This window comes from Ictalurus punctatus, chromosome 14, assembly GCF_001660625.3.
Source record: "Ictalurus punctatus breed USDA103 chromosome 14, Coco_2.0, whole genome shotgun sequence".
NCBI lineage: Eukaryota > Metazoa > Chordata > Actinopteri > Siluriformes > Ictaluridae > Ictalurus > Ictalurus punctatus.
In genome coordinates, this window is record NC_030429.2 from 11,831,802 (window position 1) to 11,849,754 (window position 17,953).

The 17,953-nt window shown below is 37.6% G+C and overlaps 1 protein-coding gene across 1 annotated transcript in view; it reads right to left on the reverse strand.

Annotated features, from left to right (window-relative positions):
• LOC108274725 (titin) overlaps positions 1-17,953 on the reverse strand; it is a 58,128-nt gene that overhangs the window by 30,689 nt on the left and 9,486 nt on the right. Inside the window, exons 9-15 of the mRNA XM_053685930.1 lie at positions 17,278-17,538; positions 16,266-16,526; positions 15,259-15,519; positions 14,248-14,508; positions 13,241-13,501; positions 12,228-12,488; positions 11,141-11,401 (exon numbers count right to left, since the gene is read on the reverse strand). Of these exons, the coding sequence (XP_053541905.1) occupies positions 11,141-11,401; positions 12,228-12,488; positions 13,241-13,501; positions 14,248-14,508; positions 15,259-15,519; positions 16,266-16,526; positions 17,278-17,538 (1,827 nt within the window). The remainder of the gene's footprint in view (positions 1-11,140; positions 11,402-12,227; positions 12,489-13,240; positions 13,502-14,247; positions 14,509-15,258; positions 15,520-16,265; positions 16,527-17,277; positions 17,539-17,953) is intronic.

Consider the following 17,953-nt stretch of genomic DNA (forward strand, 5'->3'; position numbering starts at 1 on the left):
TTTGAATGTGTACTGCACTCCAGGAGTCAGATTAGTTATGTTAATCCCAGTGATTTCAGTAGTCTTATTGATTGTTGAACTGAAATTCTCATGTTGGATTACATAATGGGAGATTTTGCCCATTGCCTCAGTCCAGTTCAGTAATATAGAGGAGGTTGTAACATTAACTACTGTGAGATTGCTAACAGTATCAGGCTCTGTGAAGGCAAAAGAAGTAGATTAACATAAACTTTGTTCAGAAATTAAGTTTGTCATCAAATGAGAACACAATTCTCTAAAACATACTTGTATAGACTGAAAGACCAACTGCTTCTCCTTCTGTTATATTGTCTGCAGCAACAGCAGATATCAGGATGGTGTAATTGACTCCAGGATTGAGATTAGTAATGTTAAAGAACCTGTTTGAGGTTGTTGAATTCAAAGTGATGCTGTCATTACTCCACTGTACTTTAAAGATAGATCTTTCTCCTATTGGTTCAGTCCAGTTCACAAGCAATGAGCTTGTTGTAATTTCAGTTACACTGAGGTCACTTGCAGCATCAGGTTCTGTGAGTACAGGTTAGAGGCCATTGTGTTAGAAAACCACAAAAATCTACATGAAACAAAAAGCTAATTACAAATTTCATGGATCGACTCTTCTTCAATGAGTATGTTATCCTGGACAGGGTTGCAGTGAATCCAAAGCCTATGCCGAGGACATTGGGCACAGGATGGGAATACACTCTAGATCTGATGCCAGTCCATCAGGGGGAACACAGACATTCACACACAGGGGCAATTTAAATTAGCCAGCCAACCCACTAGCGTGGTTTTGGGAGGTGGCACTAAAAAGGGAAACATGAAAATATCCACACAGATACATGGAGAACATGTATAAAACCTCTAAACAGACAGTAACCTGAACACAGCATGGAACTGTGGATATTATGCAAAGCTACCTGCTGCACCACCATACAGTCCAAATACCAAATTATTTATGATATTCAGTCAATATTTCTAAGTTACGACTTACTTGTGTAGGCTGAAATGCAGCTGTAATTTCCTTCTGTTTTATTATCTGCAGCAACTGCAAACACTTTGAATGTGTACTGCACTCCAGGAGTCAGATTAGTTATGTTAATCCCAGTGATTTCAGTAGTCTTATTGATTGTTGTACTGAAATTCTCATGTTGGATTACATAATGGGAGATTTTGCCCATTGCCTCAGTCCAGTGCAGTAATATAGAGGAGGTTGCAACATTAACTACTGTGAGATTGCTAACAGTATCAGGCTCTGTGAAGGCAAAAGAAGTAGATTAACATAAACTTTGTTCAGAAATTAAGTTTGTCATCAAATGAGAACACGATTCTCTAAAACATACTTGTATAGACTGAAAGACCAACTGCTTCTCCTTCTGTTATATTGTCTGCAGCAACAGCAGATATCAGGATGGTGTAATTGACTCCAGGATTGAGATTAGTAATGTTAAAGAACCTGTTTGAGGTTGTTGAATTCAAAGTGATGCTGTCATTACTCCACTGTACTTTAAAGATAGATCTTTCTCCTATTGGTTCAGTCCAGTTCACAAGCAATGAGCTTGTTGTAATTTCAGTTACACTGAGGTCACTTGCAGCATCAGGTTCTGTGAGTACAGGTTAGAGGCCATTGTGTTAGAAAACCACAAAAATCTACATGAAACAAAAAGCTAATTACAAATTTCATGGATCGACTCTTCTTCAATGAGTATGTTATCCTGGACAGGGTTGCAGTGAATCCAAAGCCTATGCCGAGGACATTGGGCACAGGATGGGAATACACTCTAGATCTGATGCCAGTCCATCAGGGGGAACACAGACATTCACACACAGGGGCAATTTAAATTAGCCAGCCAACCCACTAGCGTGGTTTTGGGAGGTGGCACTAAAAAGGGAAACATGAAAATATCCACACAGATACATGGAGAACATGTATAAAACCTCTAAACAGACAGTAACCTGAACACAGCATGGAACTGTGGATATTATGCAAAGCTACCTGCTGCACCACCATACAGTCCAAATACCAAATTATTTATGATATTCAGTCAATATTTCTAAGTTACGACTTACTTGTGTAGGCTGAAATGCAGCTGTAATTTCCTTCTGTTTTATTATCTGCAGCAACTGCAAACACTTTGAATGTGTACTGCACTCCAGGAGTCAGATTAGTTATGTTAATCCCAGTGATTTCAGTAGTCTTATTGATTGTTGTACTGAAATTCTCATGTTGGATTACATAATGGGAGATTTTGCCCATTGCCTCAGTCCAGTGCAGTAATATAGAGGAGGTTGTAACATTAACTACTGTGAGATTGCTAACAGTATCAGGCTCTGTGAAGGCAAAAGAAGTAGATTAACATAAACTTTGTTCAGAAATTAAGTTTGTCATCAAATGAGAACACAATTCTCTAAAACATACTTGTATAGACTGAAAGACCAACTGCTTCTCCTTCTGTTATATTGTCTGCAGCAACAGCAGATATCAGGATGGTGTAATTGACTCCAGGATTGAGATTAGTAATGTTAAAGAACCTGTTTGAGGTTGTTGAATTCAAAGTGATGCTGTCATTACTCCACTGTACTTTAAAGATAGATCTTTCTCCTATTGGTTCAGTCCAGTTCACAAGCAATGAGCTTGTTGTAATTTCAGTTACACTGAGGTCACTTGCAGCATCAGGTTCTGTGAGTACAGGTTAGAGGCCATTGTGTTAGAAAACCACAAAAATCTACATGAAACAAAAAGCTAATTACAAATTTCATGGATCGACTCTTCTTCAATGAGTATGTTATCCTGGACAGGGTTGCAGTGAATCCAAAGCCTATGCCGAGGACATTGGGCACAGGATGGGAATACACTCTAGATCTGATGCCAGTCCATCAGGGGGAACACAGACATTCACATACAGGGGCAATTTAAATTAGCCAGCCAACCCACTAGCGTGGTTTTGGGAGGTGGCACTAAAAAGGGAAACATGAAAATATCCACACAGATACATGGAGAACATGTATAAAACCTCTAAACAGACAGTAACCTGAACACAGCATGGAACTGTGGATATTATGCAAAGCTACCTGCTGCACCACCATACAGTCCAAATACCAAATTATTTATGATATTCAGTCAATATTTCTAAGTTACGACTTACTTGTGTAGGCTGAAATGCAGCTGTAATTTCCTTCTGTTTTATTATCTGCAGCAACTGCAAACACTTTGAATGTGTACTGCACTCCAGGAGTCAGATTAGTTATGTTAATCCCAGTGATTTCAGTAGTCTTATTGATTGTTGTACTGAAATTCTCATGTTGGATTACATAATGGGAGATTTTGCCCATTGCCTCAGTCCAGTGCAGTAATATAGAGGAGGTTGTAACATTAACTACTGTGAGATTGCTAACAGTATCAGGCTCTGTGAAGGCAAAAGAAGTAGATTAACATAAACTTTGTTCAGAAATTAAGTTTGTCATCAAATGAGAACACGATTCTCTAAAACATACTTGTATAGACTGAAAGACCAACTGTTTCTCCTTCTGTTATATTGTCTGCAGCAACAGCAGATATCAGGATGGTGTAATTGACTCCAGGATTGAGATTAGTAATGTTAAAGAATGTGTTTGAGGTTGTTGAATTCAAAGTGATGCTGTCATTACTCCACTGTACTTTAAAGATAGATCTTTCTCCTATTGGTTCAGTCCAGTTCACAAACAATGAACTTGTTGTAATTTCAGTTACACTGAGGTCACTTGCAGCATCAGGTTCTGTGAGTACAGGTTAGAGGCCATTGTGTTAGGAAAATATATAATCTACATGAAATAAACATTTAATAGTAACTTACTAATGGAATACTTATAACATCTCTTATAACATCAAGCTCTGGGAGTAAAATAACCACACAGGTACATGGAGTACATTTATAGAAACTCTAAACAGACAGCAACCTGAACACAGCATGGAACTGTGGACATCATGCAAAGCTACCTGCTGCACCACCATACAGTCCAAATACCAAATTACTTATGATATTCAGTCAATATTTCTAAGTTACGACTTACTTGTGTAGGCTGAAATGCAGCTGTAATTTCCTTCTGTTTTATTATCTGCAGCAACTGCAAACACTTTGAATGTGTACTGCACTCCAGGAGTCAGATTAGTTATGTTAATCCCAGTGATTTCAGTAGTCTTATTGATTGTTGAACTGAAATTCTCATGTTGGATTACATAATGGGAGATTTTGCCCATTGCCTCAGTCCAGTTCAGTAATATAGAGGAGGTTGTAACATTAACTACTGTGAGATTGCTAACAGTATCAGGCTCTGTGAAGGCAAAAGAAGTAGATTAACATAAACTTTGTTCAGAAATTAAGTTTGTCATCAAATGAGAACACAATTCTCTAAAACATACTTGTATAGACTGAAAGACCAACTGCTTCTCCTTCTGTTATATTGTCTGCAGCAACAGCAGATATCAGGATGGTGTAATTGACTCCAGGATTGAGATTAGTAATGTTAAAGAACCTGTTTGAGGTTGTTGAATTCAAAGTGATGCTGTCATTACTCCACTGTACTTTAAAGATAGATCTTTCTCCTATTGGTTCAGTCCAGTTCACAAGCAATGAGCTTGTTGTAATTTCAGTTACACTGAGGTCACTTGCAGCATCAGGTTCTGTGAGTACAGGTTAGAGGCCATTGTGTTAGAAAACCACAAAAATCTACATGAAACAAAAAGCTAATTACAAATTTCATGGATCGACTCTTCTTCAATGAGTATGTTATCCTGGACAGGGTTGCAGTGAATCCAAAGCCTATGCCGAGGACATTGGGCACAAGATGGGAATACACTCTAGATCTATTGCCAGTCCATCAGGGGGAACACAGACATTCACACACAGGGGCAATTTAAATTAGCCAGCCAACCCACTAGCGTGGTTTTGGGAGGTGGCACTAAAAAGGGAAACATGAAAATATCCACACAGATACATGGAGAACATGTATAAAACCTCTAAACAGACAGTAACCTGAACACAGCATGGAACTGTGGATATTATGCAAAGCTACCTGCTGCACCACCATACAGTCCAAATACCAAATTATTTATGATATTCAGTCAATATTTCTAAGTTACGACTTACTTGTGTAGGCTGAAATGCAGCTGTAATTTCCTTCTGTTTTATTATCTGCAGCAACTGCAAACACTTTGAATGTGTACTGCACTCCAGGAGTCAGATTAGTTATGTTAATCCCAGTGATTTCAGTAGTCTTATTGATTGTTGTACTGAAATTCTCATGTTGGATTACATAATGGGAGATTTTGCCCATTGCCTCAGTCCAGTGCAGTAATATAGAGGAGGTTGTAACATTAACTACTGTGAGATTGCTAACAGTATCAGGCTCTGTGAAGGCAAAAGAAGTAGATTAACATAAACTTTGTTCAGAAATTAAGTTTGTCATCAAATGAGAACACGATTCTCTAAAACATACTTGTATAGACTGAAAGACCAACTGTTTCTCCTTCTGTTATATTGTCTGCAGCAACAGCAGATATCAGGATGGTGTAATTGACTCCAGGATTGAGATTAGTAATGTTAAAGAATGTGTTTGAGGTTGTTGAATTCAAAGTGATGCTGTCATTACTCCACTGTACTTTAAAGATAGATCTTTCTCCTATTGGTTCAGTCCAGTTCACAAACAATGAACTTGTTGTAATTTCAGTTACACTGAGGTCACTTGCAGCATCAGGTTCTGTGAGTACAGGTTAGAGGCCATTGTGTTAGGAAAATATATAATCTACATGAAATAAACATTTAATGGTAACTTACTAATGGAATACTTATAACATCTCTTATAACATCAAGCTCTGGGAGTAAAATAACCACACAGGTACATGGAGTACATTTATAGAAACTCTAAACAGACAGCAACCTGAACACAGCATGGAACTGTGGACATCATGCAAAGCTACCTGCTGCACCACCATACAGTCCAAATACCAAATTACTTATGATATTCAGTCAATATTTCTAAGTTACGACTTACTTGTGTAGGCTGAAATGCAGCTGTAATTTCCTTCTGTTTTATTATCTGCAGCAACTGCAAACACTTTGAATGTGTACTGCACTCCAGGAGTCAGATTAGTTATGTTAATCCCAGTGATTTCAGTAGTCTTATTGATTGTTGAACTGAAATTCTCATGTTGGATTACATAATGGGAGATTTTGCCCATTGCCTCAGTCCAGTTCAGTAATATAGAGGAGGTTGTAACATTAACTACTGTGAGATTGCTAACAGTATCAGGCTCTGTGAAGGCAAAAGAAGTAGATTAACATAAACTTTGTTCAGAAATTAAGTTTGTCATCAAATGAGAACACAATTCTCTAAAACATACTTGTATAGACTGAAAGACCAACTGCTTCTCCTTCTGTTATATTGTCTGCAGCAACAGCAGATATCAGGATGGTGTAATTGACTCCAGGATTGAGATTAGTAATGTTAAAGAACCTGTTTGAGGTTGTTGAATTCAAAGTGATGCTGTCATTACTCCACTGTACTTTAAAGATAGATCTTTCTCCTATTGGTTCAGTCCAGTTCACAAGCAATGAGCTTGTTGTAATTTCAGTTACACTGAGGTCACTTGCAGCATCAGGTTCTGTGAGTACAGGTTAGAGGCCATTGTGTTAGAAAACCACAAAAATCTACATGAAACAAAAAGCTAATTACAAATTTCATGGATCGACTCTTCTTCAATGAGTATGTTATCCTGGACAGGGTTGCAGTGAATCCAAAGCCTATGCCGAGGACATTGGGCACAGGATGGGAATACACTCTAGATCTGATGCCAGTCCATCAGGGGGAACACAGACATTCACACACAGGGGCAATTTAAATTAGCCAGCCAACCCACTAGCGTGGTTTTGGGAGGTGGCACTAAAAAGGGAAACATGAAAATATCCACACAGATACATGGAGAACATGTATAAAACCTCTAAACAGACAGTAACCTGAACACAGCATGGAACTGTGGATATTATGCAAAGCTACCTGCTGCACCACCATACAGTCCAAATACCAAATTATTTATGATATTCAGTCAATATTTCTAAGTTACGACTTACTTGTGTAGGCTGAAATGCAGCTGTAATTTCCTTCTGTTTTATTATCTGCAGCAACTGCAAACACTTTGAATGTGTACTGCACTCCAGGAGTCAGATTAGTTATGTTAATCCCAGTGATTTCAGTAGTCTTATTGATTGTTGTACTGAAATTCTCATGTTGGATTACATAATGGGAGATTTTGCCCATTGCCTCAGTCCAGTGCAGTAATATAGAGGAGGTTGTAACATTAACTACTGTGAGATTGCTAACAGTATCAGGCTCTGTGAAGGCAAAAGAAGTAGATTAACATAAACTTTGTTCAGAAATTAAGTTTGTCATCAAATGAGAACACGATTCTCTAAAACATACTTGTATAGACTGAAAGACCAACTGTTTCTCCTTCTGTTATATTGTCTGCAGCAACAGCAGATATCAGGATGGTGTAATTGACTCCAGGATTCAGATTAGTAATGTTAAAGAATGTGTTTGAGGTTGTTGAATTCAAAGTGATGCTGTCATTACTCCACTGTACTTTAAAGATAGATCTTTCTCCTATTGGTTCAGTCCAGTTCACAAACAATGAACTTGTTGTAATTTCAGTTACACTGAGGTCACTTGCAGCATCAGGTTCTGTGAGTACAGGTTAGAGGCCATTGTGTTAGGAAAATATATAATCTACATGAAATAAACATTTAATAGTAACTTACTAATGGAATACTTATAACATCTCTTATAACATCAAGCTCTGGGAGTAAAATAACCACACAGGTACATGGAGTACATTTATAGAAACTCTAAACAGACAGCAACCTGAACACAGCATGGAACTGTGGACATCATGCAAAGCTACCTGCTGCACCACCATACAGTCCAAATACCAAATTACTTATGATATTCAGTCAATATTTCTAAGTTACGACTTACTTGTGTAGGCTGAAATGCAGCTGTAATTTCCTTCTGTTTTATTATCTGCAGCAACTGCAAACACTTTGAATGTGTACTGCACTCCAGGAGTCAGATTAGTTATGTTAATCCCAGTGATTTCAGTAGTCTTATTGATTGTTGAACTGAAATTCTCATGTTGGATTACATAATGGGAGATTTTGCCCATTGCCTCAGTCCAGTTCAGTAATATAGAGGAGGTTGTAACATTAACTACTGTGAGATTGCTAACAGTATCAGGCTCTGTGAAGGCAAAAGAAGTAGATTAACATAAACTTTGTTCAGAAATTAAGTTTGTCATCAAATGAGAACACAATTCTCTAAAACATACTTGTATAGACTGAAAGACCAACTGCTTCTCCTTCTGTTATATTGTCTGCAGCAACAGCAGATATCAGGATGGTGTAATTGACTCCAGGATTGAGATTAGTAATGTTAAAGAACCTGTTTGAGGTTGTTGAATTCAAAGTGATGCTGTCATTACTCCACTGTACTTTAAAGATAGATCTTTCTCCTATTGGTTCAGTCCAGTTCACAAGCAATGAGCTTGTTGTAATTTCAGTTACACTGAGGTCACTTGCAGCATCAGGTTCTGTGAGTACAGGTTAGAGGCCATTGTGTTAGAAAACCACAAAAATCTACATGAAACAAAAAGCTAATTACAAATTTCATGGATCGACTCTTCTTCAATGAGTATGTTATCCTGGACAGGGTTGCAGTGAATCCAAAGCCTATGCCGAGGACATTGGGCACAGGATGGGAATACACTCTAGATCTGATGCCAGTCCATCAGGGGGAACACAGACATTCACACACAGGGGCAATTTAAATTAGCCAGCCAACCCACTAGCGTGGTTTTGGGAGGTGGCACTAAAAAGGGAAACATGAAAATATCCACACAGATACATGGAGAACATGTATAAAACCTCTAAACAGACAGTAACCTGAACACAGCATGGAACTGTGGATATTATGCAAAGCTACCTGCTGCACCACCATACAGTCCAAATACCAAATTATTTATGATATTCAGTCAATATTTCTAAGTTACGACTTACTTGTGTAGGCTGAAATGCAGCTGTAATTTCCTTCTGTTTTATTATCTGCAGCAACTGCAAACACTTTGAATGTGTACTGCACTCCAGGAGTCAGATTAGTTATGTTAATCCCAGTGATTTCAGTAGTCTTATTGATTGTTGTACTGAAATTCTCATGTTGGATTACATAATGGGAGATTTTGCCCATTGCCTCAGTCCAGTGCAGTAATATAGAGGAGGTTGCAACATTAACTACTGTGAGATTGCTAACAGTATCAGGCTCTGTGAAGGCAAAAGAAGTAGATTAACATAAACTTTGTTCAGAAATTAAGTTTGTCATCAAATGAGAACACGATTCTCTAAAACATACTTGTATAGACTGAAAGACCAACTGCTTCTCCTTCTGTTATATTGTCTGCAGCAACAGCAGATATCAGGATGGTGTAATTGACTCCAGGATTCAGATTAGTAATGTTAAAGAATGTGTTTGAGGTTGTTGAATTCAAAGTGATGCTGTCATTACTCCACTGTACTTTAAAGATAGATCTTTCTCCTATTGGTTCAGTCCAGTTCACAAACAATGAACTTGTTGTAATTTCAGTTACACTGAGGTCACTTGCAGCATCAGGTTCTGTGAGTACAGGTTAGAGGCCATTGTGTTAGGAAAATATATAATCTACATGAAATAAACATTTAATAGTAATTTACTAATGGAATACTTATAACATCTCTTATAACATCAAGCTCTGGGAGTAAAATAACCACACAGGTACATGGAGTACATTTATAGAAACTCTAAACAGACAGCAACCTGAACACAGCATGGAACTGTGGACATCATGCAAAGCTACCTGCTGCACCACCATACAGTCCAAATACCAAATTACTTATGATATTCAGTCAATATTTCTAAGTTACGACTTACTTGTGTAGGCTGAAATGCAGCTGTAATTTCCTTCTGTTTTATTATCTGCAGCAACTGCAAACACTTTGAATGTGTACTGCACTCCAGGAGTCAGATTAGTTATGTTAATCCCAGTGATTTCAGTAGTCTTATTGATTGTTGAACTGAAATTCTCATGTTGGATTACATAATGGGAGATTTTGCCCATTGCCTCAGTCCAGTTCAGTAATATAGAGGAGGTTGTAACATTAAGTATTGTGAGATTGCTAACAGTATCAAGCTCTGTGAAGGCAAAAGAAGTAGATTAACATAACCTTTGTTCAGAAATTCCTTTTGTCATCAAATGAGAACACAATTCTCTAAAACATACTTGTATAGACTGAAAGACCAACTGCTTCTCCTTCTGTTATATTGTCTGCAGCAACAGCAGATATCAGGATGGTGTAATTGACTCCAGGATTGAGATTAGTAATGTTAAAGAACCTGTTTGAGGTTGTTGAATTCAAAGTGATGCTGTCATTACTCCACTGTACTTTAAAGATAGATCTTTCTCCTATTGGTTCAGTCCAGTTCACAAACAATGAGCTTGGTGTAATTTCAGTTACACTGAGGTCACTTGCAGTATCAGGTTCTGTGAGCACAAGTTAGAGGCCATTGTGTTAGAAAAATATATTAATCTACATGAAACAAACATTTAACAGTAACTTACTAATGGAATACTTATAACATCTCTAATAACATCAAGCTCTAGGAGTAAAATAACCACACAGGTACATGGAGAACATGTCTAGAAACTCTAAACAGACAGTAATATTATTTAGAATACTATTTAGAATATTGCAAAAAATTCAGATTAATATCAGAATATTGATGTGCATGTGAACATAGTCATTGTTTCAAGAAATACATGTAAATCCAGGTGAATAAAATTCTGAATGATTAAAACTCTATTTGATAATTACTAAAACACTACTAAGGCCCACATATACAGAGACACAGTGAGATATAATTACACAGAGAGAAATGCATTACTAATTTTCAACAGTAGTGTATTTTGAGCAGGTTCAGGAGTTCAGTCAGTTCAATATAATCTAAAATTCAATCTAATCAATCTAATGAATAAGGTTGTCTGTATCAGCAGTACAGGATTTACTTGTGAATACTGAGATTTGAGTTGGTGCTCCTGCAGTTTGTCCATCTGCAGCAACTGCAGTAACAGTGAATGTGTAGTTCACTCCAGCAGTCAGACCAGTGACAGTGTAAGACGTGTTTGAAGTGTTACTGCTGTTATTCACACTGCCATCAGCCCAATTTACTGTAAAGTACGACCTGTTCCCAGGTGGCTCATTCCAGGTTAGAGACACAGATGATGAGGTTTTGATAGAGACAGTGAGATTGGTGACAGCATTTGGCTCTGCAAATCACACACACACACACATACACACACACACACACACACACACACACACACACACACACACACACACACACACACACACACACACACACACAAATGTGTAAATTATTCACATCTATGTATTTTAATATCTTAAACATTGACTATGTTACATGCACATCAAATTCCATTTAAAAGTCTATATCTTCAGCTTGCAGCCATATTCTGAATGCAATGTTTATATGTGTACAGGCATCAGAATATTCCTGTATACATGTTTGTTGTAAGTATGCTTGAGTTGCCATTCCTAAATACTTAGCCTACAGCTAAGCATCTGTTAGCACCCACAATTCCTTGAGGACTGATCATGCGCATATATCTCCTTTCAGTGGATTTTCTGAATAAGGTGTTTACATGAAACCAATTTCCGATTAAAACGGGCATATTCCAGGGGTGGAAATCAGAATTTGGGGCATCAGAATATTGTCTTGATCTGAATTGGGCAGTCGGATTGTTGCGTTTACGTGAATCAATACCATTTAGAATATTGCAAAAAAAATTCAGATTAATATCAGAATATTGATGTGCATGTGAACATAGTCATTGTTTCAAGAAATACATGTATAAAATTCTGAATGACTAAAACTCTGGTTGAGAATTACTAAAACACTACTAAGGCCCACATATACAGAGACACAGTGAGATATAATTACACAGAGAGAAATGCATTACTCATTTTCAACAGTACTGTAATTTAGGCAGGTTCAAGTGTTCTGTCAGTCCAATCTAATAAAAAATTCAGTCAAATGAATTAGGTTGTCTTTATCAGCAGCACAGGACTTACTTGCGAAGGCTGAAGTTTGAGTTGGTGCTCCTGCAGTTTGTCCATCTGCAGCAACTGCAGTAACAGTGAATGTGTATTTCACTCCAGCGGTCAGACCAGTGACAGTGTAAGACGTGTTTGAAGTGTTACTGCTGTTATTCACACTGCCACCAGCCCAATTTACTTTAAAGTACGACCTGTTCCCAGGTGGCTCATTCCAGGTTAGAGACACAGATGATGTGGTTTTGATAGAGACAGTGAGATTTGTGACAGCATTTGGCTCTGCAAATCACACACACACACACAAATGTGTAAATTATTCACATCTATGTATTTTAATATCTTAAACATTGACTATGTTACATGCACATCAAATTCCATTTAAAAGTCTATATCTTCAGCTTGCAGCCATATTCTGAATGCAATGTTTATATGTGTACAGGCATCAGAATATTCCTGTATACATGTTTGTTGTAAGTATGCTTGAGTTGCCATTCCTAAATACTTAGCCTACAGCTAAGCATCTGTTAGCACCCACAATTCCTTGAGGACTGATCATGCGCATATATCTCCTTTCAGTGGATTTTCTGAATAAGGTGTTTACATGAAACCAATTTCCGATTAAAACGGGCATATTCCAGGGGTGGAAATCAGAATTTGGGGCATCAGAATATTGTCTTTATCTGAATTGGGCAGTCGGATTGTTGCGTTTACGTGAATCAATACCATTTAGAATATTGCAAAAAAAATTCAGATTAATATCAGAATATTGATGTGCATGTGAACATAGTCATTGTTTCAAGAAATACATGTATAAAATTCTGAATGACTAAAACTCTGGTTGAGAATTACTAAAACACTACTAAGGCCCACATATACAGAGACACAGTGAGATATAATTACACAGAGAGAAATGCATTACTCATTTTCAACAGTACTGTAATTTAGGCAGGTTCAAGTGTTCTGTCAGTCCAATCTAATAAAAAATTCAGTCAAATGTATTAGGTTGTCTTTATCAGCAGCACAGGACTTACTTGTGAAGGCTGAAGTTTGAGTTGATGCTCCTGCAGTTTGTCCATCTGCAGCAACTGCAGTAACAGTGAATGTGTATTTCACTCCAGCGGTCAGACCAGTGACAGTGTAAGACGTGTTTGAAGTGTTACTGCTGTTATTCACACTGCCACCAGCCCAATTTACTTTAAAGTACGACCTGTTCCCAGGTGGCTCATTCCAGGTTAGAGACACAGATGATGTGGTTTTGATAGAGACAGTGAGATTTGTGACAGCATTTGGCTCTGCAAATCACACACACACACAAATGTGTAAATTATTCACATCTATGTATTTTAATATCTTAAACATTGACTATGTTACATGCACATCAAATTCCATTTAAAAGTCTATATCTTCAGCTTGCAGCCATATTCTGAATGCAATGTTAATATGTGTACAGGCATCAGCATATTCCTGTATACATGTTTGTTGTAAGTATGCTTGAGTTGCCATTCCTAAATAGCCTACAGCTAAGCATCTGTTAGCACCCACAATTCCTTGAGGACTGATCATGCGCATATATCTCCTTTCAGTGGATTTTCTGAATAAGGTGTTTACATGAAACCAATTTCTGATTAAAACGGGCATATTCCAGGGGTGGAAATCAGAATTTGGGGCATCAGAATATTGTCTTGATCTGAATTGGGCAATCGGATTGTTGCGTTTACGTGAATCAATACCATTTAGAATATTGCAAAAAAAATTCAGATTAATATCAGAATATTGATGTGCATGTGAACATAGTCATTGTTTCAAGAAATACATGTATAAAATTCTGAATGACTAAAACTCTGGTTGAGAATTACTAAAACACTACTAAGGCCCACATATACAGAGACACAGTGAGATATAATTACACAGAGAGAAATGCATTACTCATTTTCAACAGTACTGTAATTTAGGCAGGTTCAAGTGTTCTGTCAGTCCAATCTAATAAAAAATTCAGTCAAATGAATTAGGTTGTCTTTATCAGCAGCACAGGACTTACTTGCGAAGGCTGAAGTTTGAGTTGGTGCTCCTGCAGTTTGTCCATCTGCAGCAACTGCAGTAACAGTGAATGTGTATTTCACTCCAGCGGTCAGACCAGTGACAGTGTAAGACGTGTTTGAAGTGTTACTGCTGTTATTCACACTGCCACCAGCCCAATTTACTTTAAAGTACGACCTGTTCCCAGGTGGCTCATTCCAGGTTAGAGACACAGATGATGTGGTTTTGATAGAGACAGTGAGATTTGTGACAGCATTTGGCTCTGCAAATCACACACACACACAAATGTGTAAATTATTCACATCTATGTATTTTAATATCTTAAACATTGACTATGTTACATGCACATCAAATTCCATTTAAAAGTCTATATCTTCAGCTTGCAGCCATATTCTGAATGCAATGTTTATATGTGTACAGGCATCAGAATATTCCTGTATACATGTTTGTTGTAAGTATGCTTGAGTTGCCATTCCTAAATACTTAGCCTACAGCTAAGCATCTGTTAGCACCCACAATTCCTTGAGGACTGATCATGCGCATATATCTCCTTTCAGTGGATTTTCTGAATAAGGTGTTTACATGAAACCAATTTCCGATTAAAACGGGCATATTCCAGGGGTGGAAATCAGAATTTGGGGCATCAGAATATTGTCTTGATCTGAATTGGGCAGTCGGATTGTTGCGTTTACGTGAATCAATACCATTTAGAATATTGCAAAAAAAATTCAGATTAATATCAGAATATTGATGTGCATGTGAACATAGTCATTGTTTCAAGAAATACATGTATAAAATTCTGAATGACTAAAACTCTGGTTGAGAATTACTAAAACACTACTAAGGCCCACATATACAGAGACACAGTGAGATATAATTACACAGAGAGAAATGCATTACTCATTTTCAACAGTACTGTAATTTAGGCAGGTTCAAGTGTTCTGTCAGTCCAATCTAATAAAAAATTCAGTCAAATGAATTAGGTTGTCTTTATCAGCAGCACAGGACTTACTTGTGAAGGCTGAAGTTTGAGTTGATGCTCCTGCAGTTTGTCCATCTGCAGCAACTGCAGTAACAGTGAATGTGTATTTCACTCCAGCGGTCAGACCAGTGACAGTGTAAGACGTGTTTGAAGTGTTACTGCTGTTATTCACACTGCCACCAGCCCAATTTACTTTAAAGTACGACCTGTTCCCAGGTGGCTCATTCCAGGTTAGAGCCACAGATGATGTGGTTTTGATAGAGACAGTGAGATTTGTGACAGCATTTGGCTCTGCAAATCACACACACACACAAATGTGTAAATTATTCACATCTATGTATTTTAATATCTTAAACATTGACTATGTTACATGCACATCAAATTCCATTTAAAAGTCTATATCTTCAGCTTGCAGCCATATTCTGAATGCAATGTTAATATGTGTACAGGCATCAGCATATTCCTGTATACATGTTTGTTGTAAGTATGCTTGAGTTGCCATTCCTAAATAGCCTACAGCTAAGCATCTGTTAGCACCCACAATTCCTTGAGGACTGATCATGCGCATATATCTCCTTTCAGTGGATTTTCTGAATAACGTGTTTACATGAAACCAATTTCCGATTAAAACGGGCATATTCCAGGGGTGGAAATCAGAATTTGGGGCATCAGAATATTGTCTTGATCTGAATTGGGCAGTCGGATTGTTGCGTTTACGTGAATCAATACCATTTAGAATATTGCAAAAAAAATTCAGATTAATATCAGAATATTGATGTGCATGTGAACATAGTCATTGTTTCAAGAAATACATGTATAAAATTCTGAATGACTAAAACTCTGGTTGAGAATTACTAAAACACTACTAAGGCCCACATATACAGAGACACAGTGAGATATAATTACACAGAGAGAAATGCATTACTCATTTTCAACAGTACTGTAATTTAGGCAGGTTCAAGTGTTCTGTCAGTCCAATCTAATAAAAAATTCAGTCAAATGAATTAGGTTGTCTTTATCAGCAGCACAGGACTTACTTGCGAAGGCTGAAGTTTGAGTTGGTGCTCCTGCAGTTTGTCCATCTGCAGCAACTGCAGTAACAGTGAATGTGTATTTCACTCCAGCGGTCAGACCAGTGACAGTGTAAGACGTGTTTGAAGTGTTACTGCTGTTATTCACACTGCCACCAGCCCAATTTACTTTAAAGTACGACCTGTTCCCAGGTGGCTCATTCCAGGTTAGAGACACAGATGATGTGGTTTTGATAGAGACAGTGAGATTTGTGACAGCATTTGGCTCTGCAAATCACACACACACACAAATGTGTAAATTATTCACATCTATGTATCTTAATATCTTAAACATTGACTATGTTACATGCACATCAAATTCCATTTAAAAGTCTATATCTTCAGCTTGCAGCCATATTCTGAATGCAATGTTTATATGTGTACAGGCATCAGAATATTCCTGTATACATGTTTGTTGTAAGTATGCCTGAGTTGCCATTCCTAAATACTTAGCCTACAGCTAAGCATCTGTTAGCACCCACAATTTCTTGAGGACTGATCATGCGCATATATCTCCTTTCAGTGGATTTTCTGAATAAGGTGTTTACATGAAACCAATTTCCGATTAAAACGGGCATATTCCAGGGGTGGAAATCAGAATTTGGGGCATCAGAATATTGTCTTGATCTGAATTGGGCAGTCGGATTGTTGCGTTTACGTGAATCAATACCATTTAGAATATTGCAAAAAAAAATTCAGATTAATATCAGAATATTGATGTGCATGTGAACATAGTCATTGTTTCAAGAAATACATGTATAAAATTCTGAATGACTAAAACTCTGGTTGAGAATTACTAAAACACTACTAAGGCCCACATATACAGAGACACAGTGAGATATAATTACACAGAGAGAAATGCATTACTCATTTTCAACAGTACTGTAATTTAGGCAGGTTCAAGTGTTCTGTCAGTCCAATCTAATAAAAAATTCAGTCAAATGAATTAGGTTGTCTTTATCAGCAGCACAGGACTTACTTGTGAAGGCTGAAGTTTGAGTTGATGCTCCTGCAGTTTGTCCATCTGCAGCAACTGCAGTAACAGTGAATGTGTATTTCACTCCAGCGGTCAGACCAGTGACAGTGTAAGACGTGTTTGAAGTGTTACTGCTGTTATTCACACTGCCACCAGCCCAATTTACTTTAAAGTACGACCTGTTCCCAGGTGGCTCATTCCAGGTTAGAGCCACAGATGATGTGGTTTTGATAGAGACAGTGAGATTTGTGACAGCATTTGGCTCTGCAAATCACACACACACACAAATGTGTAAATTATTCACATCTATGTATTTTAATATCTTAAACATTGACTATGTTACATGCACATCAAATTCCATTTAAAAGTCTATATCTTCAGCTTGCAGCCATATTCTGAATGCAATGTTAATATGTGTACAGGCATCAGCATATTCCTGTATACATGTTTGTTGTAAGTATGCTTGAGTTGCCATTCCTAAATAGCCTACAGCTAAGCATCTGTTAGCACCCACAATTCCTTGACGACTGATCATGCGCATATATCTCCTTTCAGTGGATTTTCTGAATAACGTGTTTACATGAAACCAATTTCCGATTAAAACGGGCATATTCCAGGGGTGGAAATCAGAATTTGGGGCATCAGAATATTGTCTTGATCTGAATTGGGCAGTCGGATT